Source organism: Eretmochelys imbricata, chromosome 20, assembly GCF_965152235.1.
Source record: "Eretmochelys imbricata isolate rEreImb1 chromosome 20, rEreImb1.hap1, whole genome shotgun sequence".
In the NCBI taxonomy this organism is placed as follows: Eukaryota; Metazoa; Chordata; order Testudines; family Cheloniidae; genus Eretmochelys; species Eretmochelys imbricata.
Window position 1 is genome coordinate 8,462,697 of NC_135591.1, and position 26,745 is coordinate 8,489,441.

Below are 26,745 nucleotides of genomic sequence, written 5' to 3' on the forward strand. Positions count from 1 at the left end.
TAATTCAAGACAAATTTCCCCGACATCTGCTACTTTCCCAATGGTCCTAGATTATATACTGACTCTCAAGAAATCAGGTTTCAGAGTAGCAGCTGTGTTAGTCTGTATTCGCAAAAAGAAAAGGAGGACTTGTGGCACCTTAGAGACTAACATTTATTTGAGCATAAGCTTTCGTAAGCTACAGCTCACAAGTACTCCTTTTCTTTTTTCAAGAAATCAGGACTCTCTCTTAGCTCACTCGAAGTTCACCTAGTGACCTTAGCACCCTTCCATCAACAAATAGAAGGATACTCAGTGCTCTCACACCCAACTACATATGATTCCTCAAGGGTACAGTAAACCTTTTTCCTCAACCCAGACAGCCCACCCTAACATAAAATCTGAACTTAATACTAAAGAGCCTGAGTAGGCCATCCTTTGAACCCATGGCGCCTTGTTCGGTCAAAAACCTGTCTGTGACGACAGTATTCTTGGTGGTAGTCACCTCAGCAAGGAGAATAAGGGAGATAGCATTTATGTCACTTCCCACTCATACATTATTTTTTGGGGATGAGGTTACTCTCAAACCGCACCCAAAGTTAATCTGCAAGGTGACCTTGTCTTTTCACATAAACCAGCTGATTTACTTCCAGACCTTTTACCCTAAGCCTCACTGTGATAACAGGGAGACTATTCTGCACACACTAGACGTAGAAGAGCCCTGGCCTTTTACCTGGACAGGATGAAGGCCTTTAGGAAATCTCCTAAACTTTTCCTCTCCACTGCAGAAAGGTCTAAAGGCCCAGCACTATCGTCCCAGACACAGTTTGAGACCCATTTGGAGAGTATCAGACAAAGCGATCAGGTCACATCATCGTACCTCCATCCAGAATATGCACATGATCCATGAAGTCAGTTTCCTCTTCTGTCACCTTCCTCAACAATGTAGTTATCTCTGAAATCTGCAGAGCAGCAACCTGGGCATCTGCACATATCTTCGCAGAATACTATGCAATTACCGGGGACTGCTTCCGACACTATCTTCGATTCCGCAGTATTGTCATCCATAACTGACTCGACCCCGAAGCCTCAGCCTCCCATTAGGGATACTGCTCGGGAGTCAACTACAGTGGAGCACCCATAGGGACACTACTTGAAGAAGTAGAGGAGGTTACTCACCTTGTGCAGTAACAACGATTCTTCAAGATGTGTGTCTGTATGGGTGCTCCATGACCCACCCTCCTCCCCTCTGCTTTGGCGTTCTTGTCAAGGACTCTGTGGTAGAGAAGAAACTGAGGGGGGGTTTGCCTGCGCAGCGCTGGTTAGCCTTGTGGCAGAACACAAGGGGCGGACAGCACATGTGCGGGCTGAAGGGATACTGCTACCGAAGTTCTCTGAGCAGCAGCACAGGGACGCAAGCGGGACACATCTCGAAGAACCATTGTTACTGCACAAGGTGAGTAACTTCCTCTTTAAGAACGATGTCAAAGTCACCTGTATTTCTTCTCCTGGTGAAGGCAAATCATTTCCTCTTTACATTGCACAAGTTAATGAGTGATTTGGAATTAAGGCTCGTTAGCTGCCTTGTGGTTCCAAATCCAGCAAAGCATCCCTTACGTTCAGGCCATTCTCTGGCTCTTAAAAAGGGGAAGTTGGGGGGTGGGGCACTTTCTTTTCCTTGTATTTATGCAGGTCCAAAATGAGCCACTTCTTGACATGTCATGGAGCAATTAATGCTGAAGTGCATTCTAGGAGCTGCAGTAAGTAGGGATGTGTTGGCTGTCCCTGCTGTACTATGTTAGCAGACTGGCATGGGATTTAAAATCAGTTCTGACCGCCTGTCCCCTGGGGCTGCTGTGAGGGGGCCTGTCCTGCCCTTTTCCCTCCTTGAGCCTTTCTTGGCACTACAGGCAGGAAAAGGGGGAGAGACATTAGCCATCTATCAACCTCCTGCTGCCAGGCTTTGCCATGAGCCAAGCAGGACAGTCTGCCTCCATTGAGAGCCTGCTTTAGGGGAAAGGGACAGGTGCAGCCAGCTCTAGCAGCGTACCGGGCCATGTGGGGAAAAGTCGAGTGGTGTGAGGGACCAGGGGCAGGAGGGAGAACTAGGATTTCAGTAACCGGGGAGGTGAAGATGCGGGAACCTATAGCATGAGCCAAGAGTGGGGAAAAGGGGGCCCCTTTTCTGGGCTCAGCGGGGCCGCCCCTCACGGGAGAGATGCCCAAGCACCAGTTGGCCGAAGGCTGGAATTTCAGAGTAACCGCTGTGTTAGTCTGTATTCGCAAAAAGAAAAGGAGGACTGGTGGCACCTTAGAGACTAACCCATTTATTTGAGCATAAGCTTTTGTGAGCTACAGCTCCGATGAAGTGAGCTGTAGCTCACGAAAGCTTATGCTCAAGTAAATGGGTTAGTCTCTAAGGTGCCCCAAGTCCTCCTTTTCTTTTTGCCAAGGCTGGAGTGCCGTCCTGCCGGCAGAAGGCAAGGGGGTCATGGGGGGGGGGGCAACTCCACCTGACACTGCCCTAGGCAGCACCAGCCAGACTCGGCCTCAAGGCCCCTACCAGCCCCCTGGGGCCCTCCACAGCCTGGCTCTTCGCCTGGGCCTGTGGGCCCTACGCGAGCTCGGCTCTCCTCTGCTCCGGCCTGCCTACGTGCGTGGCAAGTGTCTGCGCTCCCGCCTCGAGGGCTGGGTATCGATTGCTCGGCAGGTGACTGTTCCTGTCTGGCTTTGTGGGGCCTGGTTCGGAGGCGGCTGGCTCGGCGCTCGGCTGCCCCGCCTGACCTGGCGCGGCCCGTGGCTCGGCGCTCGGCTGCCCCGCCTTGTGGCTGCCCTGCATGTGCCGGACCCAAGATGGCGGCCTCCACCGCCTCGCCGCTGAAAGTGACAAAAGCGGCGGCGCCGCCGCGGCCCCAGGAGCAGGGCGGGGACGGGGAGCCTGAGCTGGAGGCGGCGCCCGAGACCGGTGAGGACCCCCCGCTCCACCCGCGGGCCTGGGCGGCGGGAGCGGCCCCACCCAGCCCGCAGCCAGACGGGAGAGGGAGCTGGAGGGAGCAGGCCGGACTCCCCCCTCCCCGGCGGTGGAGGGTCCGGGTCTCACCAGGTGTCTGAGCCCGCTCCTTGGCCCTTCCCGTCGATGAACGAGTGGTCTGGGGGAGAAGACGCAGTTCGCTGTAGTCTGTCCCCGCCCCCGTTCCCCGGCCTCCCCCGGGGGCTCTGCCCAGGCAGCCCGGGTTTAGCGCGCTCCCCGCCCCCGTGGCTCCATGTAGCACCCCCCTCCCTGCACTGACAGCCCGGGTTTAGCGCGCTTCCTGCTCCCCCACCCAACCCCCGGGCTCTGCCCAGCGCCTCCCCTCCCCCCGCACGGGCAGCCCGGGCTCCGCTCGCTGCCCTGCCCCCACCCCGGGGGGCTCTGCCCAGATCACCTTCTGCACTGACAGCCCGGGCTCACTGTGATCCCCGGTGTCCTGGCGGGCTGTGCCTAGCTTGTTCCCCCTGCCCTAGACTGACAGCCTGGGCTTGCTTCTGGGTCCCCCCCGCACTGACAGGCTGGGTTCACTCCCCCCAGCTGTGCCTAGTACACACGCTATTAGACCAGGCTCAGTGCACTCCCTGTCTCCACCCTGGGGGCTGTGTCCAGCTTCCCCCGATACTGACATGCTGGGCTCACTCCCTAGGGGCTGCACCTAGTTCCGTTCCCCTGCCCCCCTTTTGCATTGATAGGCCAGGCTCATTGCCCCCCTCTCTGCCTCCTCACTCCTAGGAGGCCGTGCTGAGCTCCTCCCACGTACAAAACACATACTGACAGGATGCCTGGAGCACTGTCCTCACTCCTCCTTCCAGATCGCCCCCACTATGGCAGGGCTCTGCCTATTTCTTTGCTTCTCACACACTGACAGGCCAGGCTCACTGGTTTCCTGGTGTCATGGGGCTGTGCTTTCTGCTGTGCTCCTCTGCACTAATAGGCTGGGCTGACTACTTCTCTACCAGTACACCTGGCTCACCCTGGTCCCTGGGGAGCTGTGCCCAGTGTGCTTCTTCCCCCAAATATAGTGACAGTTTGGGCTTATTGCCTTCTCCCACCCTCAATTCAGCTCTGTGCTCCTCCACATTGACAGGTTGGGCTTACTGCCCCCTACCCTGACCACAAACTTGGCTCCCCTCTGGGGTCGGGGGTAGCTGTTCCCAGGTCTGAGCCCTTTCTCATGGTCTCTTTTTCCTTGATTGTGCCCTCCCAGTGAGGAGTAGTTCTAACACCATGAATCTAGGAGCAGAGGATTTGCCAGTCTAGTTATGGGGCCCTCTAGCCCTGTCTCTTGTTCCTGACAGCAGCCAGTGCCAGCTGTTAAAAGGAAGGTGCAAGAAACCCTGTAAAGGAGAGCTGTGGAATAACCTGCCTATGGGGGAAGGTACTTCCTAAACCCCAAAGGTAGCAGTTGCCTGTTATCTTGAAGCAAGAGGGTTTTTAACTCTTCCAAACTCTTGACAGGAATGGGGGGGATGTCAGTCATTGCTGATATAAATTTTGGATGCCCTCACCATATAAGCAGACGCATCCCTTCATGTTGTAGGATTTTATGCATCATCATGATGCCCAAGCACTAATCTCAGGAAGCAACATCAATATTTACCAAGAGCCTGTTAAAAGACACTGTTTTTGAATCACTTTTAAAAACTCTTGTCCTGTTTTGTGTTTCTGGCTAGTGAGTGAGGCTGAGGTGTTTCTGCAGAAAGTGACTAGTCTCAGTTTGAGGATATGAAACAGAACAAAGGAAATTGATGTCACCCTCAGAAATTTTCAGAGTACAGCTCTGTAGTTAAATTTAACCAAAAGAAAAGGCTTGAGTCACTTTAATCTGTAAAACTAACCATAAAAACCAAATCTATGTAGCAGTTTACCTTAGCATAACTGAAAGAATCAGCCTTTTCCTGTTATATAATAAAGCAGCTAAAGCCCTACCTTGCATTTCCAAACTGTCAAAATGACAGCTTCCTGTTTGATTGTTTTAACTAAAGGGAATAACTTTTATTGGACCAACTTTTGTTGATGAACGAGACCAGCTTTTGAGCATACACAGGGCGTTTCTTCAGCTCAAAAGTTTGTCTCTTTCACCAACAGAAATTGCTCCAATAAAAACATTACCTCACCCACCATGTCTCTCTGATATCCTGGGCTACAACACTCCAAACACCACATTTAATATTTAAGGCCCTTTAAAGAGCAGTGGCTTACTCCCCTGTAGTTGGGCACATTGCTATGAATTTCTTTTTGTGTTACAGTGCAGTTTTTCTCTAAACAACCGTTAAGTTTTTGTTTTGTTTTATGGCTTCTAGAAGTAGGTAAAATAAGTGATTTTTATAAACTTCCCACATTTTATTTTGGAGATTTCCCGTTGTCCTCTCTGTTCATGTCATCTTTAATATTTTCTGTCTGTTCCTCTTTGGGATTCAACTGATCTTTGTGCCTGGTACAGTGTCCCTGTCATACTGTTCCAGGCACCCTTCCGTTCAAATACCCCTTCAAAACTTTTTTTATCCAGTTTGCTCTCAGTAAGCTCAGCTGTGCCACTGGGTGCTTCCCCTATCCTGCTGGCTCTCAATGAAAATAAAGCAAATATTACAAACACAACATAAACAGTCCAACTGTCCGTAATTAATGTTCTCCCCGAAGCAATGTACCAAGCCAGTTGTGTTCTCTCTTCCCTGTGGTTGTCACTTCTTGTGCCTTCAGCCATCTAACCTTGTAATGTAAACACTACTCAGCATAGTCCTTGTGCTATGAACAGTCTTACTGATGTCCTGATAGTAAGTGCTACACACAGTAGGAATTGTTGGCAGCATTGTAATTTCCTCAAGGCCGGGACCTGTTGGCTTGACTGTAAAACGCTATGGATATCAGTGATGCTATGTAAACTAACAACTCACTAGCTACAAAGAAGTGGTCAGGGACCCTCTTTTTGTTTTGTACTTGTACGATGCCAGGCTCAGTGGTGTCCTGATTCATGGCTGAGGCTTATCGGTCCTATCAGTCTAGAGACAAGAAGATATGGAATGTGTTTCGCACTCTGTGGCGAATACCATCATTTCATACCACTCTTTGTTCCCTGAGTCACTGCTGATAGCATGGAAGCATGGGGATTACAGTGGACGAGAAGCTGGATATGAGTCAGCAGTGTGCCCTCATTGCCAAGAAGGCCAGTGGCATATTGGGCTGTATTAGTAGGAGCATTGCCAGCAGATCGGGGGAAGTGATTATTCCCATCTATTTGGCACTGGTGAGGCCACACCTGGAATGTTTTGTCCAGTTTTGGTCCCCGCCAGTACAGAAGGGATGTGGACAAATTGGAGAGAGTCCAGTGGAGGGCAACAAAAATGATTAGGGGGCTGGGACATATGACTTATGAGGAGAGGCTGAGAGAACTGGGGTTATTTAGTCTGGAGAAGAGAAGGGTGATGTGGGATTTGATAGCAGCCTTCAGCTACCTGAAGTGGGGTTCCAAAGAGGATGGAGCTACGCTGTTCTCAGTGGTGGCAGATGACAGAACAAGAAGCAGTTGTCTCAAGTTGCCGTGGGGGAGGTTTAGGTTGGATATTAGGAAACACTGTTTCACTAGGAGGGTGATGAAGCACTGGAATGGGATACCTAGGGAGGTGGTGGAATCTCCTTTCTTAGAGGTTTTTAAGGCCCGGCTTGACAAAGCCTTGGCTGGGATGATTTAGTTGGTGTTGGCCCTGATTTGAGCAGGGGATTGGACTAGATGGCTTCCTGAGGTCTCTTCCAACCCTAATATTCTATGATTCTAAGCTTACACTGTGGATTTCTGTATATTCCAATGCAGTGATGACTTGACCCCTGCATTTGCATCCGTGAGCTATAGTCCCTATTCTCTTAATGATCCAGCTCCAAAAGCATCTGTTTACTGTAAACCTACCTATCAAAAACTTGTTTTTCCATTAATATATAGTATTAACTGGGATATTTTTTCACTTCCATTCTTGGTGCCTGGCTGATAACATTGAGCTAATGAGTAACTTGTAGGTTATTTTAATCAAATGTGGAATGGTTTAACCTTTATTCACTGTTCCCCTTGAGTGAGTTTCATTAATGCTTTACTGTTTACAGCTCAGACTGAATGTTTCCTTCTCTCCCTGGCAGTTATGGCCTCTGAGGAGGAAGAAATGGTTGCCATGGAAGTGGGGTCACCACCCATCCCAAAGAAGAGCACTTCCGCCGGGCAATTGGATCAAACTCCAAACAGAATAGGGACCAAACTGTCTCCTGAGCCTCCTGGAAACAAGCCAGACTCCCAGGATTCCAAAAGTGAGTGCTTTTCAGATTATGGCTCAACTTCATTCTGTAATTCATCTCCGTAGCAGCTGGCCTCTCGTACTGAGGGAGAGGCACTTTTCTCAGCTATTTCAGAGGAACCCTGGGAGCCTTGTTTTGTTGTTCTTTATTGCATGTAATTTTCATTGAAAAAAAATTAAGCTTTTTTTTCCTTACATGAACAAATTATTGCCCAAGTCCATCACTTACAAGGCATCTTGCAGTCATGAACCAGCACACAAGAGAGGCCCTACAATAGCAAACTAGTGGGCGTGACAAAATGGGAAGATGTCCGTAAAGAAAGAGCTCGATGATGATGATTTATTGATGATCGCACCTACTGTGTGCCAGTCACTTTCCAAAACTTTAAGAGGATGGTCTGTGCTCCAAGGATATAAGAACAGGACAAGGCCTTTATTGGCTCCTGTTCCTGATTACCCAGACCCCACATTCCTGTTTGTGATTTAATAGACAGCAAGTCATGTTAAAAATAAATGAAAACTCCTTGCCCTTGGCTGTTTCCCTGTTGCTCGGAATTATGGGGAATTGTCATTGATGTGGGAAGGTCATTGATGTACTTGCAGTTCAGACTTCTTCCATCCTCATCATAACTTGGCAGAAAGAGACTCTGGGGTTTTAGTCTGCCTTGAGCAACAGGTGGAGTTTTCAAGTAGTCTCTCTTAAAATCACTGGATTAGCACCATTGAGCTCTTCTGTTGCAATCCCTCTTCATTCAAAACAACATCAAATGTGCCCTCTCTGAGAAAGGAATGGAGCTGGCAGGCAGGCTGGGCCTCTGTGCCTATTCAGTGCATGGGATGATAGAATGAAAGATGGTCCTGTTGGAGCAGGGCAGTGCTCACACATTGCTGTGGTGAGGAGTCATGTTGGCAATTTGCCATGAACTGAAGGGCTGGCTCTAATATGAATAAATTGGAGGGGACTGCTGCCATCTTTGTTCTTAGTACTCTAGTGTGGCCCTGGAGGCTAGAGGTCCCAGACTACAGCACCTTATTGTGATCAGAGCTGTCATGGGCAATTTGCCAAACAACACACATTGTGATGGAGCATTGCATGGCCTCTTAGGCTATCTGCTCCACTCTACTGCCAACCAAGACAGTTCCCATGATACCTTCATTACTCCAAATGTGGGTTTGTCCAGTACCTCCCATAGCAGGTGATTCAGCGTAAGTAGAAGGTTGCATGATCAGGAAGCTTTTCCTGGTGTCTGTCTTGAATTCTGCCCTTAGTGAAAGAGATTGGTTTAGTTACACTCTTATAACTTTGTAAATGATTCCTCTCTGTCCTGGGTGTTTGCACCTTTCAGATGTCTTTAGGCAGGTATGTCCCTTCTCTGTCCTTGTTAGGGCTCACTTAAACAGTCTTAGTCTGACCTCATAACTGAGTTCCTCCAGCCCCTTGGTTTCTTCCAGTTTGTGGGTTTGCTGATAATGAGATGCCTAGAAATGTATACAACGTGCCAGCTCAGTTTGCACCATATCCCTTATTGTAGGTCCCAGAGTGGGCCAGGCACTGTACAGACAGCAGAAACCCCTCGGGTACCATTTTTAAAAGGAACATGGGTGCTTCTGAAAACGTCACCCATGGTCCCTGGCCTGAGAATTACACTATAACCTAAGAAGCAATACAATAAAGAATAATAAACTGTGAGGGGAAAGGGACTGCAAGGGGAGCAGCAAAGTTAACATCTGTAGGGGGATGGCCCAGATCTGTTGTCCTTTTTCTGCCGTATCACACTGCAGACTCATGCCTGACGTGTTGTCTGCTTCCCCCTCATCCCCAGCTTCTTCCAGTTTATTGCTGGTGGTTGCACTGATACCCAGAGGCCTTGGTCAGCGCCTTAATGTGCTAGGTGCTCTAGAGACAAGTGGACAGAAGGCAGTGCTTGCCCCTGCGTGCTCACAGTGCAGGGGTCTGATAGGTGGCGACAAGGCAAGAAGAAAGATAGCTACATTTGCTTAAGTAGTCTTGGGAGTTAAAGTAGTTCAGAGGAGCACTTTAGGATGCGGGGGCTGCTTCCAGGCACTGAGGCCCAGGGCACCCGGCATGAAACGTGCAGGGATTGTGCGTTGCATCTTGTGGAGCTCTGTGACTCGCTAACAGCTGCTCTTCTTTTTCAGCTCAAAACCTCACAACATGCGAGGTCTGTGGCGCCTGCTTTGAGACCCGCAAAGGCCTGTCCAGCCACGCTCGCTCTCACCTGCGGCAGCTTGGCGTGGCAGAGTCCGAGAGCAGTGGAGCTCCCATCGACTTGCTCTATGAACTGATGAAGCAGAAGGGCAAACCTGACAGCAGCCCATTGTCCCCAACACTCAGCAAAAAATCCAGCTCCCCCAAAGAAGGCACAGGCAGCTCCCCACGGCCAACACTGCTGTCACTCAGCAAGACAGGCGATCGCTTGCCAGATCCCCCGGTGAACAAAGCGATCAAGTCCCCACCAGGCTTCTCCTCAAAGAGCCTTTCGCAGCCAGGATCCCCCCTCCTCAAGAAAGTGCCATCCACGCTCTCGGGATCCCCCCCTCCGAAACACCCCGAGGACAAGACCCCCAAGCTGCCCCTGAGCCCCCTGCAGAGCTCTCCAAAAGCACAGTGGCCGCAGCCGGAGGAGGAAGGACCCTTAAATCTAAGTGAGTCTCTTTACCTTTGATGTTTCCCACTATATATGTGGCAGGAGAGCTGAGTGTGTGGGAACTTGCTGACCAAAACTCAATGCTGCTGGCTTGTTGGGTAACTTGCTACAAGGCATCCCTTCGCTGCCCTGTGGGGAGAATGGGTGCAGGGCTCTCCTGTCTTTCAGCCGTGGGTGGGACTCAGTGTAGCTGTCAGCAGCTTTCCAGCAAGGTCCCATAGGGGCTGCTGCCATCTAATCTGGATATGCCTTGCAAACATCCACAGGGCAGTGAGTCCCAACTTGGTCCTGGACTGCATTCCGTGTGTCTTGCTGACAAGCGTGCGGCTCCTTTCCTGTCTCTGGAGGATGAGTGCTAATAGCTCATTGTGGGAGGTGGTTGTCATCTGTTTCTGATTTAGCTGGTGAGGGTTTCCTCGTTCCTTCTCTCCTCCCCCGCCCAAACAGTTCTGGGTAAAGTAAGTGCCCCTGCTACACCTGCAGCTTTCCACTGCCCCCCCCCAGCTCCTACCACATTTCTCTCAAGCCAGAGAAGTGGAGCAGGCCACCTCCTCAAAGACCCCTGTTCTTGCTGCTTTTGCTGTGTGTTTGTACCAGGGCAGCCAAATTGGTCGTCCATCTTGCTGTTTCTCTCCATGCGTGCAGCAGGCATCCCCCCAGTCCTGTTCTGAGGGCTAAGCAAGTCTATCAGCCGTGCGCCTGACCCCACTTACTCCTGGAGGGGAGTCCTAGGGGAGTTCCCAGAGGGCACCCTCCTGTAAGATGCCACTTGCTGCCTTCCAGCTTTGTTCCTAGACTCTGTATAACTGTTCCCTGCAGTGCCCTGTGGGGATACAACAGCCAGCTGGGAGGAATCCTAGTCTGAACTAGTTTGCCAACCAACTAGCTTTCCTTTTCTACAAAATCTGAGCTGAGACACCCCGTAAGCCAGACTGAGTCAGTGCAGCGACTGTTCAACGCGGCGTGGTTGAGTTCTGAGAAGACTCTTCAGTTCTGCATAGAAAGCACAGGTGGATTTTCTCAGCAGCTCTTGTCCAAACTGGGCTGCAGCAGTTCAGTGTCTGTTAACCCTGAGCAAGAAGTGAGGCATCGGGTGCTGACTGCTTGTGGAATTGGCAACTGGAAATAGTCCTAAATACGCACAACGAATTACCCACTCTCCTCTAGCCCACGCACATGCACTCCACTCCTTGCTAGATCTCCTGTGTCAGGCAGCCCATGGATTTACACACTGTAAATGCTGCCATAGCTAAGCTCAGCAGAGTATGGTTTGGAGCCTAACTTCTGTTACTTTTCACATAACATTAGTTTTGATCTGACAGGACTAGACTGAATTCCTCTCTCCGTGGAAGTAGGCTGCAGCAGCACAAGCTGTTGCATACTCCCCTTTCCCCAGGGTCCCGGGTATGACCTGGAGCAACCTCCTCTAGCACTAAAGGGAATTTGGCCTCTGTGGCACATCCAGTCCCCACCCTCTGCAGCAAGGCGGCAATCAGTCCTACTTGTGCTGATGTGTCTTGTCTATCATCTGTTTGGATCTGGACTTTCACAGACCAGCCATCCTATCCAGGCCCCTGCAGACGAACAGTTCCATGTCCCAGTCCCCCTTCCTATTGTTCATCAAGGTTTGTGTCATTCCAAATGGGTGACTGACCTTCATGTATCACTTAGAGAACTCTTCCACAGCCTAGTTTACCTGAGCACTAAAGCCCTGAATCCAGTCTGATTAGATGTGGGTGATTCTGCTGCTCTTATTCTGCTGAAAGAAACAGTTGGGAAAGTGACTGTCCGCTTGACATGTTTCTCTGACTGTCTCATGCCTTAGCATCCTCATGTACCAATCTTCATTATCTCAGTTACGACGACCAGGCCTAGACTTCTCAGTTATCCAAGTCACTGAGACAGCAGTGGTCAGTGCTCCCATTGATATTAGGGCCCACGTGTTAACCTTCACCTAGGCTGCTGGGGTCTGGCTGGGCAATTTGGAGAGTAGCCAGCCATATACCAGAGTGCAGATTTCAAATCAAGAGGTTTGTCATTACCTTGACATCTTATGTGCTTGCTTGACATTCATAGACTTGCATGGAAGAGACTGCCACTGTAAGCGCATATGGCAGTTTTGCTGCAGAAATTTGCATGAACTTTGTGAGCTTGTAATGATCAACGCACCAATTCTGCACGTGCTCAGTAACAGTGTTCCAGTCTTCACTCTTAGCTGTTCAAGTGAGGGCTCTTTCCCTCAGAAAATCCCAGCCCTCGTTAATCTCTTGGTACCACCTGTGGGATAGCCTTGCCATGCATGGCCTTGTGGAAGTCACCAACTTCTTAAAATGAAATCCCTTTTAAAAATCAGATCATGTTTAAAATGTGGTCTGAGATGTTCCTTGCTACTCAGCAGGGATGGGGAAATAAAATGCTCTGGAGCTGGTTGTATTCAGTTCTGTACCAGTGTCAAAGGAGCACAGGTAGTGTGAGGAGCCAGTGTGCCCAGTATAGTTTTAAGGTTTGGTATTGCAAAGAACTGGGGCTAGGGAACACCAGACATTTAGCACTTACACTAAAGCTTTGTTTTTAGTCCCATCCTGTCGCAAAATATTGGAATTTAAAATCACTCCATTCTGATTATCTTCTTGTTTTTTCCAACTTTAAATCTGACCTGATTGTAGGAGCTGGTACCGCTGAGGTCCGCTAGAGCTGAAACTAGAGCCTTATGCCATCTGACACTTTGGAGTTCCAGCTTTCAAATGGTGTAAAGCGCTAATCTCTAAATTTAGCAATTCATGGGATATTGGCTATTGAAGTAATATGGGAAGGACTGCTTAGCTGGAGGAGCAACACACAGGTTTTCAGGAACAGTAACATTCTCCAGAGGCTGCACCTGGGCCAGCAAACAGAAAATAAAATGTTGATCCCTGATTACTGTGCACAGCCTTTGGCTACCACCTTCTAAAGCTGTTTGGCACATGTTGTAAATGGAGACACAGAAGTGATGGAGAAGCCCTGAAAGTCAAGGTTTCTGATGGAATTTCAGCATAACCATCAGGGAGCAGCAGCAATGCTGCGTGGGCCAGTATGATGATTTACCTTTCCTTTAGGTCTGCCTGTTTAAAATCTCTAGACGACGCAGCATATAACTTCTCATTGGAGAGACAACCCAGGCCACTTGAACCAAGTCCCTTTTGGGTTGTAACTGGTGCTTGAAAGACATTCTCCTCAGTGACCGTATGTATTATGATCAATGTGTTTTTTTTCCGCAGCTGTAGATAGTGACTCGGGCAAAGAAATTGACTGCCAGTTATGTGGTGCCTGGTTTGAAACCAGAAAGGGGTTATCGAGTCATGCTAGAGCCCACCTGAGACACCTGGGAGTGAATGATCCAGATGCTAAAGGCTCTCCAATTGATGTTTTAAATGACCTCATCCAAAATGAAGACTTCAAAAGCCGTCTTTCCTCTCTCCTCCCTAGTGAGAGAAAATCATTAGTGGAGGCTGGGAGCTCGGACAGACCCAGCCCAAAGAGCACAGCAGCAGCACCTGCAACAGACATGAAACAACCACCTCCACCAAGGCCTTTGGGCAAACAGCCAGCCATCCTCTCACCTCACTCCCTTCCACCTTCCAAGAAACTGAAGCCACAAACCCACAGGTTGTCAGCTGAGGCCAATCTGCAAAGAAAACAGGGCCTTTCCTCCAGCGCGTACTGGGCTTCAGATGCTGGGATGTCTCCACTCAACCTCTGTAGGTTCTCTCTCATCACTGCCTCCTCTTCCCTCCTCCTCTCCCCCTTGTTTACATTAAGCAAGGCCTGATGCCACTCTCTATCGAGCCTTCACCATTGTTTGGCTAACGCAGGGAACTGGGCATCGAGACTCCTGGGTTTTGTTCCCAGTGCTGGGATGGAGTGTGGCCCAGGGGACGGGGAGTCAGGACTCCTGGGTTCTGTGTCAGGGCAATAACAGAGAATAAACTGGGCTCTTGGTCGCACGCCCTTTAATTTTCCTTTTCCCCATAAAGTGCTCTCACACCACTTTTTGAGACAGCTTCTGTGTCCATCCTCAGCCAGGCACACACACCACGTTCCTACCTCAGTCCTGAGTAGCTAAAGAGCCCAGCCCCTTCCCTTCCCAGGTAACACCAGGCACCCACTTGGGCACCATCCATTCAGGAATCCTTGAGTCAAACAGGTTCTGACTGCTTGACCACCTGGATCAGGGAGGGGAGGCCAGGCTGTTTGGTGCTCTCATGTTGCAGAACGCCTGTCGCCTTGTGCGGGCTGAGCTCTCTCAGTGCTGCTTGATACACAGAGACTGCTGCATTTTCTAGGGTACTTGGTGGCCTAACCTGTACAGTATGTCATGGTGACTCAGTGCCTGGACCCTGCTAGAAAGCCCACTGCTGGGTGTTTTCATCTTGGGTTGAAATTGCCCTGTCTGTCCTTGGCAGAGGGGGAATCAACCTCTCTTGTCCTTTCATTTCAGGCCAGCATTCATCAGGCCTTTGGCCTGAGTCTGGTCCCCGTTCTGGGCCGGGGGGAAGGGTATCTGTTTCTATTCTCCCCTTACCTTGGTGCAGAGAAGGGGGCAGGTTCTGCTTTCCCCTTCAGATGGGGAGGGGTGATCAGGGACTGTGGCAAGTTTGTGAACTCTCTTCTCCATAAACTGGTGATTTAATGCTGACTGGCTGCTAAGCTTTCCCCCTTTCAAGCAGCCTGTAAGACGATGTGTAAGTTGCACCCGCTCATCGCTAAGCATTTACCTCCTGGAGATTGCATGGCTCAGACTGCAGCTTGCTTATGGTGGCAAAAAATATATACTGCGTCGTGTTACTCCTCTTGGTCCTTCCAAGCACACACTGAGAAATCAGGGTTTCCCGGATCACGCTGCAGGCAGGAGATCTGCAGAAGCCAAGAGGGGATGGGGTTAAGGATACATTGCATTTGAAGGAAGAGTGCTCAGCACTTTGATTAGCCAAAAGTGACAAGGACACATTTGGTTTAGCTGCTTGGTGGACAACAAGCCAGTGCGTGATACAAACCTGGGTTGCCAGGCTTACTGGACAGATCATTCCAGTGTCTGTGGGAAGGAGATTCAAACAAACGTGGAATGTATGTCTTCATCCGGGCTCTAGCATGCCTGCAGGTGCCCTTCCTTCCCTCAGCATTCAGCACACATAGACACCCACTTCTAAAGCCTTGGGCAAGCAGGACATTCACACAAAGGAAGACACTGAAGTGACTGTATTCTCCCAGGCCTCCTGGACCACAGCTCCTAGCAAGGCCTCTAGCCATAGCGGTTGCTGTGTTTAGGCTCACCGAGAGTGCCTGCTCTCTGCCCCGCCATCAAAGCCTGCCCTGTGCTCTGTCCTCCCTGCACTGCCCTTGCCTGTTGCATTTCCCAGGGATTGTTTGATGGTTTGATTCCTTTCATTGAGTTTGCTCCGGGATCAGCTTTGCCATTGTCTTGACTTCTGGCGTGTGGCGTGTTTGCTTTGTCCTGTCCTGTTGGGGGGGATGATCTTGCTAGTGTCCCAGTGCCCCGATGGCATAGGGCTGCGCCTGCCAGGTACTACAGTAAATGCACGTCTCCCCTCCTTGTTTCAGCCTCTGGATCGGAGCCTGTGAGGGATATCAGGTGCGAGTTCTGTGGAGAGTACTTCGAGAACCGGAAAGGGCTGTCCAGCCACGCCAGGTCCCACCTGCGCCAGATGGGGGTGACCGAGTGGTATGTCAACGGCTCCCCAATCGACACGTTGCGGGAGATCCTCAAGCGCAGAGCTCAGCCCCGGGGTGGCACCACAAACCCACCAGCCCCAGGGCAGAAAGCCATGACCAAGACCGTCATCAGCAGCATGGGATCGCTGGAGCCTCGCAGCCCAGGAGAGATTCACGTGCCCTCCATGCCCAAAAAGGTCCAGCAGCCAGGAAATCCCATGGGACACTCGCCTACCTCCTCCCCTCCCCCAACAGCCAGGAAGATGTTTCCAGGGATGGCCCCTCCCTCTTTTCAGAAGAAACTGAAACAAGACCAAATGAGAATGGAGATCAAGCGAGAGATGATATCTGGGAGCCTCCACGGTGAGCCCCATCCATCTGACAGGACCTGGTCTCCACGGGAGGAGATGTCCCCCCTGAACCTCTGTAAGTGTGAGCAGCAGCACTCCTGCTAGCATGATGGGGTGACTTTGACTTCAGTGATCACCTGCCATAGTAGGCAAGAGCTTGGGGGTAAACAAATCAGTGTTTGGGCACAGCAGGGGACTGGGAGTCAGGACTTCTGGGTTCTGTTCCCAGCTCTGCCACTGGCCACTTTGGGCACGTTGTTTCCTGATCTGTTAATTGGGGATCACACTTATCTCTCATGGGGGGTGACAGTGTTGGTAGCGTGGTTTGAGATCCTCAGGTGCCCCATTATAGGTGTGGCAGAATATTAGCAGCTGTTTAATCTACATGTTGTCCCAGTGCCTCCTTGCTACGGGGATAGAGGGCTGCAATAGCAGAGGTGTGGCTCGCCAGCCTTTGCTGTTAGATCTTCTGTGGTGTGCAGGTTGCCGGGGGCATGCCAGTCTGCACTGCCTGGTGAGCCTTCCAGTGGTGTGAAGGGGTCTGGCTGGATGCTGCCTGGGGACCCTAGGCACTCCCTTCTCTGTCTCTGCCCCCTGCAGCCTCCCGTGCTGACCCTGTGAGGGACATCCGGTGCGAGTTCTGTGGCGAGTTCTTTGAGAACCGGAAGGGACTGTCCAGCCATGCCCGGTCCCACCTGCGCCAGATGGGGGTGACCGAGTGGTCTGTCAATGGCTCACCCATCGACACGTTGCGGGAGATCCTTAAAAAGAAGTCCAAGCCCTGTATGATCAAGAAGGAGCCCCATGCTTCCAGCATTGAGCCCCCCAAGCCGATGTCAGAGGAAGGTGCAGCCCTCAAGTCCCCTGGGAAAATGCTGCAGGCCATGTCCCTCTCCCCGTTGGGTGGAAGGACGGGGAAGCCCAGCCCCAGTGGTTCCAGCATGAGCCGCGAGATCTCGCTCTCACCACTCACCAGCAAACCCCACGGGGGCTTCCTGACTCCACTCTCCGCCAAGCGGCCACTGCAGGAGGAGCGGCTTGGGGGCCATGGTGAAGTGAAGCAGAAGACCTACATCCAGACTGAGCTGCCCTTCAAAGCCAAGGCGGCTCATGACAAGCCCTCGCACACATGTAAGTGGGGGCAGGGGCAGGCAGAGAGCTGTGCCAGGGCTCCATCGTGGCGGGGGAGACAGGCCCTGCAGGGGCTGCGTCCCTTCACAGAGGGCCCAGTGGAGTGCCATGCCAGGGCTCCATCCTATAGGGAGGGATGGGCGGGTGGAGAGCACTGCTGAGCTGTATCCCATGGAGAGGGGGACAGGTAGCACCCTGCTGGGATGTTAACGCTTTCCTTCCCACTTCCCAGCAGAGAGACTTCCTGCTTTGTTGTCTCCTCCATTGCTACCCCATGCCCAGAAACCAAGGGAGCATAAAAGGACTGAGGAGTCCGCTGCTCTGGGCCTCTGATCTGGTGCCACAAACCTGTCACGTCACAAGAGCAGCTTGTCTGGTACCAGAGGATATTCTGAGCCCTTACCCTGGATACATCTATACTGCAGCCCTGCCCAGCACAGGTCATTGCACTAGCTCTGCTGGAGCGAGCGGCTAACCATAGCAGTGTAGCTGGGGAAGCACGGGCAATGGCTCACACTAGTCACTTGGATACAGACCTGCCCAGACCACCTGGTATGTGTCCGGATGGCTAGTCAGAGATGCCCACCTGTGCTATTCCCAGCTACACTGCTGTAAGAACTAGCCTGAGCAAAGCTAGCCCCTGTCTGTCTACCTGCCCTGGGAAGTAGCCTCCCAGCTGCAGAGTAGACCAACACCCAGAGGGAGCTGGCTGATCAAGCAGTGAGACCACCTCAGGACACAGGCCGCAGGATTAGTTTAGCTGCCTCCCTACCCAGACGGGCCTGAAAACCCCCTGCAGCTCTCAGAGGGCTTTGACGGTGGTCTCTGGACACCGTGTAGCCAAAGTAGCGCAATTCACTACTGGGCAGCCTGGGCTAGTGGTCTGTGACCCACAGAATGGCCAACGATCATCATGCAGCCCACTCCATCCCACAGCCCTCTGCAGATGCAAAGGATTGTGGGGAGTTGGGTCACGTGACAGATCCAGCCATTTTGTAGGTTACAGATGGTAAAGGGTAAGCTCCAAAGCAGATTCCACAGCCTGTGGAAATGCTATCGCCCCGCCCCAAACAGACACCACGGAGGAGGAGAAGGATTGGGGGGAGAGCCAGGGAGCAAGCAACTCCTTCCTGCTGCATCGTAGCACCCCAGTGTTTCTCTGCCTTCCAGCTGCTGGGTGGTGCCTTGCTGGCTGCCATCTGCTGGCTGCCATCTGCTTCCCAGGCTCTCTGCAAGCTTTTACTCCCTGCTTTCTCTGTCTCCAGCCAGTGAAGCCTGCTGCGAGCTCTGCGGCCTCTACTTCGAGAACCGCAAGGCACTGGCCAGCCATGCCCGGGCTCATCTGCGGCAGTTTGGTGTGACTGAGTGGTGTGTGAACGGCTCACCCATCGAGACACTGAGCGAGTGGATCAAGCACAGGCCCCAGAAGGCCGGAGCCTATCGCAGCTACATCCAGGGGGGCCGGCCCTTTACCAAGAAGTTCCGCAACTCATCCCACTCACGGGAGCAGGACAGCACAGGGAAGAGGCTGCCCCTGGGTCTGCAGCCAGGCACCATACCCCTGATGAGCAAGAGCCTGGTGGGCGAAATGGGGCACAGTGAGCCCAGCAAACTCCTGGAGAGGGGCAGTGGTGGGGGTGGCGAGCGACCCATGGTCACCTCTCCGCTGTCACTGGTGAAGGTGGAGGAGCATCGCCAGAACATCAACAGTGAGTTGGGAGCCGCCTCTTATTGCCCCTGAGCTCACTGCCAAGCAGGAGCACGCAAACACCTTTACCCTGGGGACTCTCTGGGGGTGTTGTGGGCTGGCAAAGCTTGGGAGACCCTTGTCCAGAGCACCACCCCCAGGGAGGGAAGGATGAGCCCACAGGCAGGCAGTCGGCATCCTGTGTTTCCTGGGCCTCCCTCCCCAGCCAATCCACTGCGTGATGACACAGTTCCTGTTGGTGAGGGCTGGTGGGATCCATGGGCAGCAGGTGAAGCTCCCCCTTGGGAAGGCTAGCCCCCTGCCCCGCCTCTTCCGGCTGAGGCCATGCCCCCGCTTGCTTCTCTCAGCCCCCTTGTGGACCCCAGGCGGGAGGGGGCTGGGAGCTTGGCCTCTCCCTGCATGGCCTGAGGCAGGGGGGGCTGAGAGCTTGGCCCCGGCCAGGACCACTATGAAGTTCTCAGCCCTGGCCAGAATTCCAAGCTTGGAGCCCCTCCCCCTTTCTGCCCATGGGCCCGCCTATGGCGCCATGCTGTTCCGCCCTGTAGCCCCATCCCCGTTCCACCCCCACTCCACCTCTTCCCCCTGAGGCAACGCCCCCACTCGCTCCTTTTTGCCCCCCGTGGCCCTGAGCCCCCACTGCTGGGAGTGAGAACTCCTCCAGCCCTGAGGCCGTGGTGGGGGAAGATTTTTCCAGGGGCTCCAAATTGCCAGAGGCCCCTGGGCACAGGCCCCATGGGCCAGTGCAATAATCTGCCACTGCCTTTCCTCTCCCCCAGCCCCCCAGCCATTACGTACCGCCCATGGTGGGATCATACGGCCAGTCCCCTCGGATGGGAAGCGGGGGGGCCATCGTAGGCCCTTGCAGCTCAGCATCAAGCTTGTAGCCTGGGCGGCATGTGTCTGCCAATGGTGCTGTGTTCTGAAGATGCTTCTTCTGCCCTAGAGTTTGAACGAAGACAAGCCAAACCCCCAGAGGCCCCCCTCTCCCGAGAGGAGGAGGCCAGCGACTTCCAGCAGAAAATGGAGGAAGCTCGCCAGCCCCCACCCAGGATGAGACCGGTGCCCTCGCTGGTCCCCAGGCCTCCGCAGACATCCTTGGTGAAATTTGTGGGTAACATCTACACCCTGAAGTGCAGGTATGTCTGCAGAGAGGGATCCATGCTTCCCCATCCGGAGTACTGGGTGGCACCCAGTCCACAGCACTCTCTCCTTGGGGGCATGGACTCCTGGCAGTGACTGTGCAGTACGTGTAGAGAGACCCCACCTACGTGTAGCATTTCACATTGATTCCTAATGCCAGTAGCTGTCCCTCAGCCTGCCGTTAGTGCCTTTAGTCTTCGAACCCCTTCATGCTGTGTAACTACAGCCAGTCCTGGCTATGGGACCCCTCTTCCTTTAAGGTCCTTCCTAGCATTTGCCATGTGTGGAGTTTAAGGTAACGTTTGGTTTCCAGAAAGGGCCATGTTTGTCTTTGTCTGGTGCTGAGGTCAGTGGTAGCTGCTTCCCCCAAGACTGGTTTCTCTGGATGCCTGACAGTCAATGCAAAGTCCTGACAGTTAAACAACCTCCTCTGACGCACTGCGCACATCTGCATCCCCTTTCCTCAGAGTTTGCTCCTTAGGGTTGGGCTGCAGTGCCCAGAACAACAGGACTGGTCCCAACTGGAGCCATAATAGAATATTCAATGAGCGTCTCATCCAGGGTCTGACATTGTTCCCCCTTGCCCTCCCTTGCGTGCAGGTTCTGTGAGGTGGAGTTCCAGGGTCCTCTCTCCATCCAGGAGGAGTGGGTGCGACATCTCCAGCGACACATCCTGGAAATGAATTTCTCCAAAGCCGACCCCCTGCGCAGCGAGCCAGAGGCCCCCGAGGTGCAGGCCGTAGCTGAGGCTCAGTAACAGAGCCCGCTGGCCGGCATCCCTCTGCCCCTCTCTTGTACGAGCACATTTCCAAAGGAGCATGCTGAAGGACTCTGCTGCAGACAGTTACCAAGGGGAGGTAGCTAAATTCTTACAGCTGGGCTCTGCAGCCTCCCGGAGCCCAGTTTCTCCTGTGCTGACTCGCATAGCATGGGAGTGCCAGCGTTGAGCACTACGTGACGTAAGACATTCTCCTGGGGGAGACAACCCATACAGACTGGAGACGGGACCCCATGGGGGTCCCATGAAGCCGGCGAGGAGGCTGCTGCACAGAATCTTGACACACTTTGGACACGCTCCTGTCACGAAGGGAGAGTGTGAAATGAGACTCGTTTTCCCATCCAGGAAGGGGAGCTCCCTGCAGAAGGGGGATGATTGTGGGGATCCCTCTAATGAATGCAGATTAGTCCAGAGATTCTGGTCCCAGGGAGAGGAGTGCGTGTTTGCTCTGTTGCAATTCAGGTTTCGATGAGAATTGCAAACGTGACGGTCCATCAGGCCATCTGTAACAAGAGAGGGAGAGAGGAGAAAGCAACTCTGTCTGTGATGGTGAATGTTGTTAATTATGTATATGGCCCTAGAGTTAATTATATTCGATTCCTTAGATGATGATGAATTTAGTTCACGTAGATGTCAGAATCCATTCTTATTGGGTTGCGCTGCATGTTATCCATCCCTCTCCACCAGACAATACATCATTGGTCAACTTTATCCCACACATTAAATGGCAAGTCATGGATTTACTGATCCTCCACCCATCTCGTAATGTCTACATTCATTCTTTCCCTCCCCGCAACTTCTCGCTGTCCAGTTGTCATCCTAACCATTTCACTTGAGATTGTGCAGTGCCCCGTGGGTTCCTGTTGCTGTTAGCTTCCCGTGGCGGTGACCCACCACGAGCGGAAGGGGTAGCTTTAGGCTGCACGCTGCCTTCCTTTCCTTTCTTAGCCTTCAATTGTAGAATGTCTTAAGATCTCCGCAGTGCGACCTCCTACCCCACCTGTCTGAAGGGTGGGTGTGTAAACTCCTGCCTGAGTTCAGGTGTGTAAATACCAGCCAAGCCTATCCCAGGAGGCGCAATGGCGGGCATGGGCTTCCAGGGTTCTTTGGGGAAGTGCTGAGTGCTACTAACACTTTTCCTGCCAATTCAGACTCCAAAACAGCAGCAGGGGCGGTCGCCAGCGCTCTCCAGGAGAACCTGGACTCTCTCCACACAGCCCTGCTCGCTGTTGCTTTTTATGTCTAGCTGCATAGAACCTCGACTTTTTTAACTCTAGTTTTGTGTAGAAATAACGAGCATTCATTTTTATTTGGAATCCCAAGCTGAGCAGAGCTTGGAAGGAATTTACCTTTTAACTTTTTTCATTGGGCATATTCTGGTTATTAATGTACCTAGGAATATGTAAATTAGATTAAACTTCTCTTCTGGAAACCAAGCCAAGCATCCTACAGTGTGTGCATTTATATTATCCAGACAGAAAGGAGTGGGAATCGGATGTTGTTTGCACAGAGGACCATCACAATTTAAGAGGCAAAATTCCTTCTGTGATGCTTTGATAGATAAACCCAGTTGGGCGTTTTCTATGAATTGTTACCTCTTAATTTACTGACCACAATAAATCGACTTGGGAAGATTCGTTTTTAGGAATTTCTGCAGATGTTTTTCCAAGTATCTTAGATTTTTGCACTAGCAGGAAATCGCCCTCCCCCTTACCCCCCATTACTGGTTCAGAATGGAATGGCTGCAGAAGGCAACATTCAAACCAGAGTCAGCAAAACCATGTAACTGTAATTCACATTTCTTCACTACAGCGATGGGCACCAATTTCAATTCACAGACTCTGATGCTAGAAGTAATGGCTATGACTGATCTGACCAGCTGTAGCCAGAGGCTGTAGAATTTTTCACAGGGGCTAGATAAAAGCATGTCTTCTAGACAGAGCTAATCTCATAAAAATCAATCATTAAACACCAGATTAAAACTGAATCTTTCCACTCACACGGTAACTGAGCTGCCCAGAAGGGAAGGGGTAGCATTGCCTCTGCCTACTGCAGGTGTCGGAAGGCAGCCAGCAATGAGGGTCCATCCATGGAGACTCTCCACGAGTTCATGCAACACAAAGCTAAGGCATATTCACGTTGCAAGGAGCTCAGAAACTGATAGGACTCCCTAGGAATGCTGGCTTCAGCCTCTGTGCATCTCATCAAGGTCAAGGCCTCCCTCCAGCCATGCGGAACAGACCAGAGAATTTCAGCCAGTGTCTCCTGTATCTTGTAGTTGAGCTGGAGCTTGTATTCTGCTGAGAGTTGGGATTGTCGATTCATCTCACCTGCTATATGAAACAATGTCTGTTTTCTCTGCTGCTGCCTCCCCCTCCGTGTGAATGAGTTGGGTAGAGAAAAAGTCAGGTCTGATTTCTCTGATCCCCTGTGGAAGCCCTGAGTGGAAGTGAACTGAGGCATTTCCCACCTTCAGGCCATGTGTATGCTTGGAAAAAAGGTGTAAAATCCTCGCAGAGGCAGGGCCAAGGTGGAGTGTTACCTGGGAACAGCTGGTCAAAGTGAACCCTTGAGCTGTGCCAGAGCCCTTGAGCACTTAACTCCAGAAAGCTTTGCAGCTTACCTCCCTCCCTGCTCCCCGTGTTCCACAGGCCTGTCCAGCTGCTTTCTTTGGAGAGGGCTGACTTTGGGCCCAGCAGGAGTTGGATTTGAATAAACCCTTTGGTTACCGTTACATTGACCAGTCAGTTATGTTTTGGGGGGTTGCATAATTCTCCCTGCTGAGCCCCATTCTCAGAACCCCCCTGGACTTTTGTTAAACACACCAGGAAATACAGTGAAAGCCTTTGAAACTGTGAGCTTTGAGTTTTTCTTATTCCCTGTAGCTGTCCAAGGAAAGGATTTTATGGCATTGATTGTATGATTGTATTTTGAGGTCTTGTCCAAATCGCCTCCTTTTCCCTTTGACAAAACACAGAGAAAAGTCGTAAGGCTGGACAAGGCAGCATCTCTTCTTGCTGGGAGGTTACCAGTGTGGTAAGCAGCCTTAGTAGCGCCCCTGAGAGCTGGCCAGCTGTTACCAGCATTGGGCTCTTTGAAGCACACCCTCCACCCCCATGCTGCTATGATAAAGGCAGGCTGAAGGTGGAGTTGATGTGGTGGCTGAGCCTCTCTTCAGGTGACAAGGAGGGGAGGAGAATGATACATTAGGGAGCAGAGTAACAGCCGTGTTAGTCTGTATTCGCAAAAAGAAAAGGAGGACTTGTGGCACCTTAGAGACTAACCAATGTATTTGAGCAAATAAATTGGTTAGTCTCTAAGGTGCCACAAGTCCTCCTTTTCTTTTTACATTAGGGAGCGTGTGGCCACAGGAACTAGGAATTCAGAGCCCAGCTGGTGGGCAGGACCTGCCAAATCAGATAGGAGGGGAGCTAGTGCTTGTGCTGGCCCAGGCAAATCAGGGGATCTTTTGGGAGCAGAAGAAAGGCCCGGACGTGTGATAGGTTGAGGTTGCAGAGCTGCAGCCTGATACCACCGTGTTCACTTTTTTGGTAGAGCTGAGCTGTTCAGTTTGCAACCTCCAGTCACCAAGGAAATAGCCTAATCTCCTCCGAGCTACCCAACAAAACACTCCTCCAGGGATTCCAGCCGGAGCCCCTTTCTAGAATCCCTCAGCACACCATTGTGCCACCTGTGTCCTCAGGTGTGGGGGGGACAGGTGTTAGCAGTCCCAGACTGTGGGGGAGGGGGTGTTTTGCCTTTAAACGCAGCCAGCTGATGAAGGGGTCTGTATCGCTAGCTTCTGCTTAGTTATCAAGACCAAGCTGTGCTCTGGGTAGCCTTCGCTTGCTTTCAACAATTAAAATCCAGGCCTCTTGCACAACAAAACCCAGTGTGCAGCTGCACACCCTGGCTGGAATATGTGACATACTCCAGCGCCGCTGGCTGTGCAGCTGCTGTAGGGGTGGAGATGATCAAAAACCAGAGAAGAGTTTGCATCTCACTGCACTGCTGCAGCCAGGGCATAGGGGACCAACAGGGGCCACAGGAAATCCCCTGGAGTTTGGCAGGAGAAGCCCAAGACAGCCCTCAGTCTGGGAAGGGGGGTAGGTGCAAAGGCTGAAGGGAGCAGCTGTGGCAGGGGGTGAATGGTGCAAGCAGAGATGACCTGTAACTCTTGATGAGGGGTGTCACAATTTAAAGGTTGGGGGATGGCCCCACATGTTGCCTCTGGTCTTTTCCCAATCCCCCACTGCCTCCCACACGCTCTCCATGCTGGCACCACCTTGCCCCCAATCCTTTCACAGCTCCTGCCCCATTTCTCCCATTGCCTTCCTGTTGCGGACACAGCGCAGGCTGGGGTGGGTTCCAGACACCTCCCGCCGAGCAGATAGCTGCAGCTGTGGGTGAGGAAGGGACGGGACTCAGAGGGCTTCCCTGCACCCCCCTGGCTGTGCTGCACTCCCACCCCATCTCTCTTCCTTCTCCAGGTGCCTCCTAGCAGGGCTCAGGGGGAGCCCTAGAGACTAGTGCCTTTCCTCAAGCACGCTCAGCTCAACTCTCACCCTGGCAGAAATCTGGGGTGGGGAGGGTGACTCCCTCCACCAAGTGTCACCTCTGGGTGTAAGGCAGGGTTGCAAAGGGGCAATTGGGGCTTGTGCAAACTGAGTGGGTGGATGGACAAGAGGGGGAGGTGCAAAAAAGAATCCGAGGAAATATCATTAAAAGAGCAACTGACAGACTTTCTCAGGGAACTCCATGTTCTTCTTTGAGTAGTGTCCCTATGGGTGCTCCACGCTAGGTGTCTGTGTGCCCCTGCACCTCTAATCAGAGATTTTTGGTAGCAGTGTCCTGCTGAGGTGCACCAGCGAACCCCCCTCACTTCCTTCTCTGCCGCCTTGGGCCTGGGACAGAAGGAGCAGTTGTCCCTTCCTTATCTGTGTCATTAGCATAAGTTGTGGTGGTTTTGTTACCTTTGTTCTCCCTAAAAGTACTCAGGCTAGTGTTTTGTTTTATTTTATTTTATTCCTTTGGTTGAAAAAGAAAAGAGAAAAAGGAAAAGAACTTCACTTTCCTTCCCTGGCTGGGGGCTTCCCCCCCCCCCCCCCCCCCGCCAGGCATCTGGTAGACTCAGAATTATTTTCTTTTTCAGTTAAAAAAAAAAAAAAAAAAGTAAAGACGACGTTCTTCTGCATATTCCTCCCTGCTAGAGGATGAGACCCCTGCCCAGGGGCTTGCCTGGCTCTCTCTGCTCCAAGCCGTGCCTCTCCTGCCAGGCCAGACGCTCACTGTGCCTGGGAGACCCTCACAGAACTGCTTTACCTGCCACATCTAAAACGGCAGCCTCACAGGAGCTGGGAGCTGAAGTAAAAAATCCTCCCTATAGAGAAAACACTTCAGTCTGCAGAGGACTCGGGTGGGTGGTGACCCCGGCTTGTCCCCGGAGTCTTCACTTCAAAAGGGGTCGAGTGGTGAAGAGGAGGAGAGAGAGAGAGAAAAGAAGAAGAAGCGACCAGCAGAATCCCCCTGGAAAGGCTCCTCCTAGCAACTGGCCAGCCAGGGGGTGTTCCCCAGTGCGGCCGTCTGGGCACCGATCCCGGAGCAACTGGCCAGCCAGGGGGTGTTCCCCAGTGCGGCCGTCTGGGCACCGATCCCCGAGCAACTGGCCAGCCAGGGGGTGTTCCCCAGTGCGGCCGTCTGGGCACCGATCCCGGAGCAACTGGCCAGCCAGGGGGTGTTCCCCAGTGCGGCCGTCTCGGCACCGATCCCCGAGCAACTGGCCAGCCAGGGGGTGTTCCCCAGTGCGGCCGTCTGGGCACCGATCCCGGAGCAACTGGCCAGCCAGGGGGTGTTCCCCAGTGCGGCCGTCTGGGCACCGATCCCCGAGCAACTGGCCAGCCAGGGGGTGTTCCCCAGTGCGGCCGTCTCGGCACCGATCCCCGAGCAACTGGCCAGCCAGGGGGTGTTCCCCAG

At 52.3% G+C, this 26,745-nt stretch overlaps 1 protein-coding gene across 7 annotated transcripts in view; it reads left to right on the plus strand.

Moving 5' to 3' along the window:
* WIZ (WIZ zinc finger) overlaps positions 1-22,208 on the plus strand; it is a 155,871-nt gene extending 133,663 nt beyond the window's left edge. For 4 of the 7 annotated variants that reach the window (XM_077838305.1, XM_077838306.1, XM_077838307.1 and 1 more), the window contains 8 exons: positions 7,136-7,300; positions 9,448-9,954; positions 13,214-13,693; positions 15,555-16,091; positions 16,616-17,146; positions 18,412-18,855; positions 19,798-19,990; positions 20,595-22,208. In XM_077838305.1, coding sequence (XP_077694431.1) covers positions 7,136-7,300; positions 9,448-9,954; positions 13,214-13,693; positions 15,555-16,091; positions 16,616-17,146; positions 18,412-18,855; positions 19,798-19,990; positions 20,595-20,751 — 3,014 coding nt within the window. In that variant the 3' untranslated portion in view covers positions 20,752-22,208. Of the gene's footprint in view, positions 1-2,819; positions 2,945-7,135; positions 7,301-9,447; positions 9,955-13,213; positions 13,694-15,554; positions 16,092-16,615; positions 17,147-18,411; positions 18,856-19,797; positions 19,991-20,594 lie in introns of those variants that run through there. The other 3 variants (XM_077838308.1, XM_077838311.1, XM_077838309.1) reach the window with 2 other exon arrangements.
* The last annotated feature ends 4,537 nt before the right edge of the window (positions 22,209-26,745 follow it).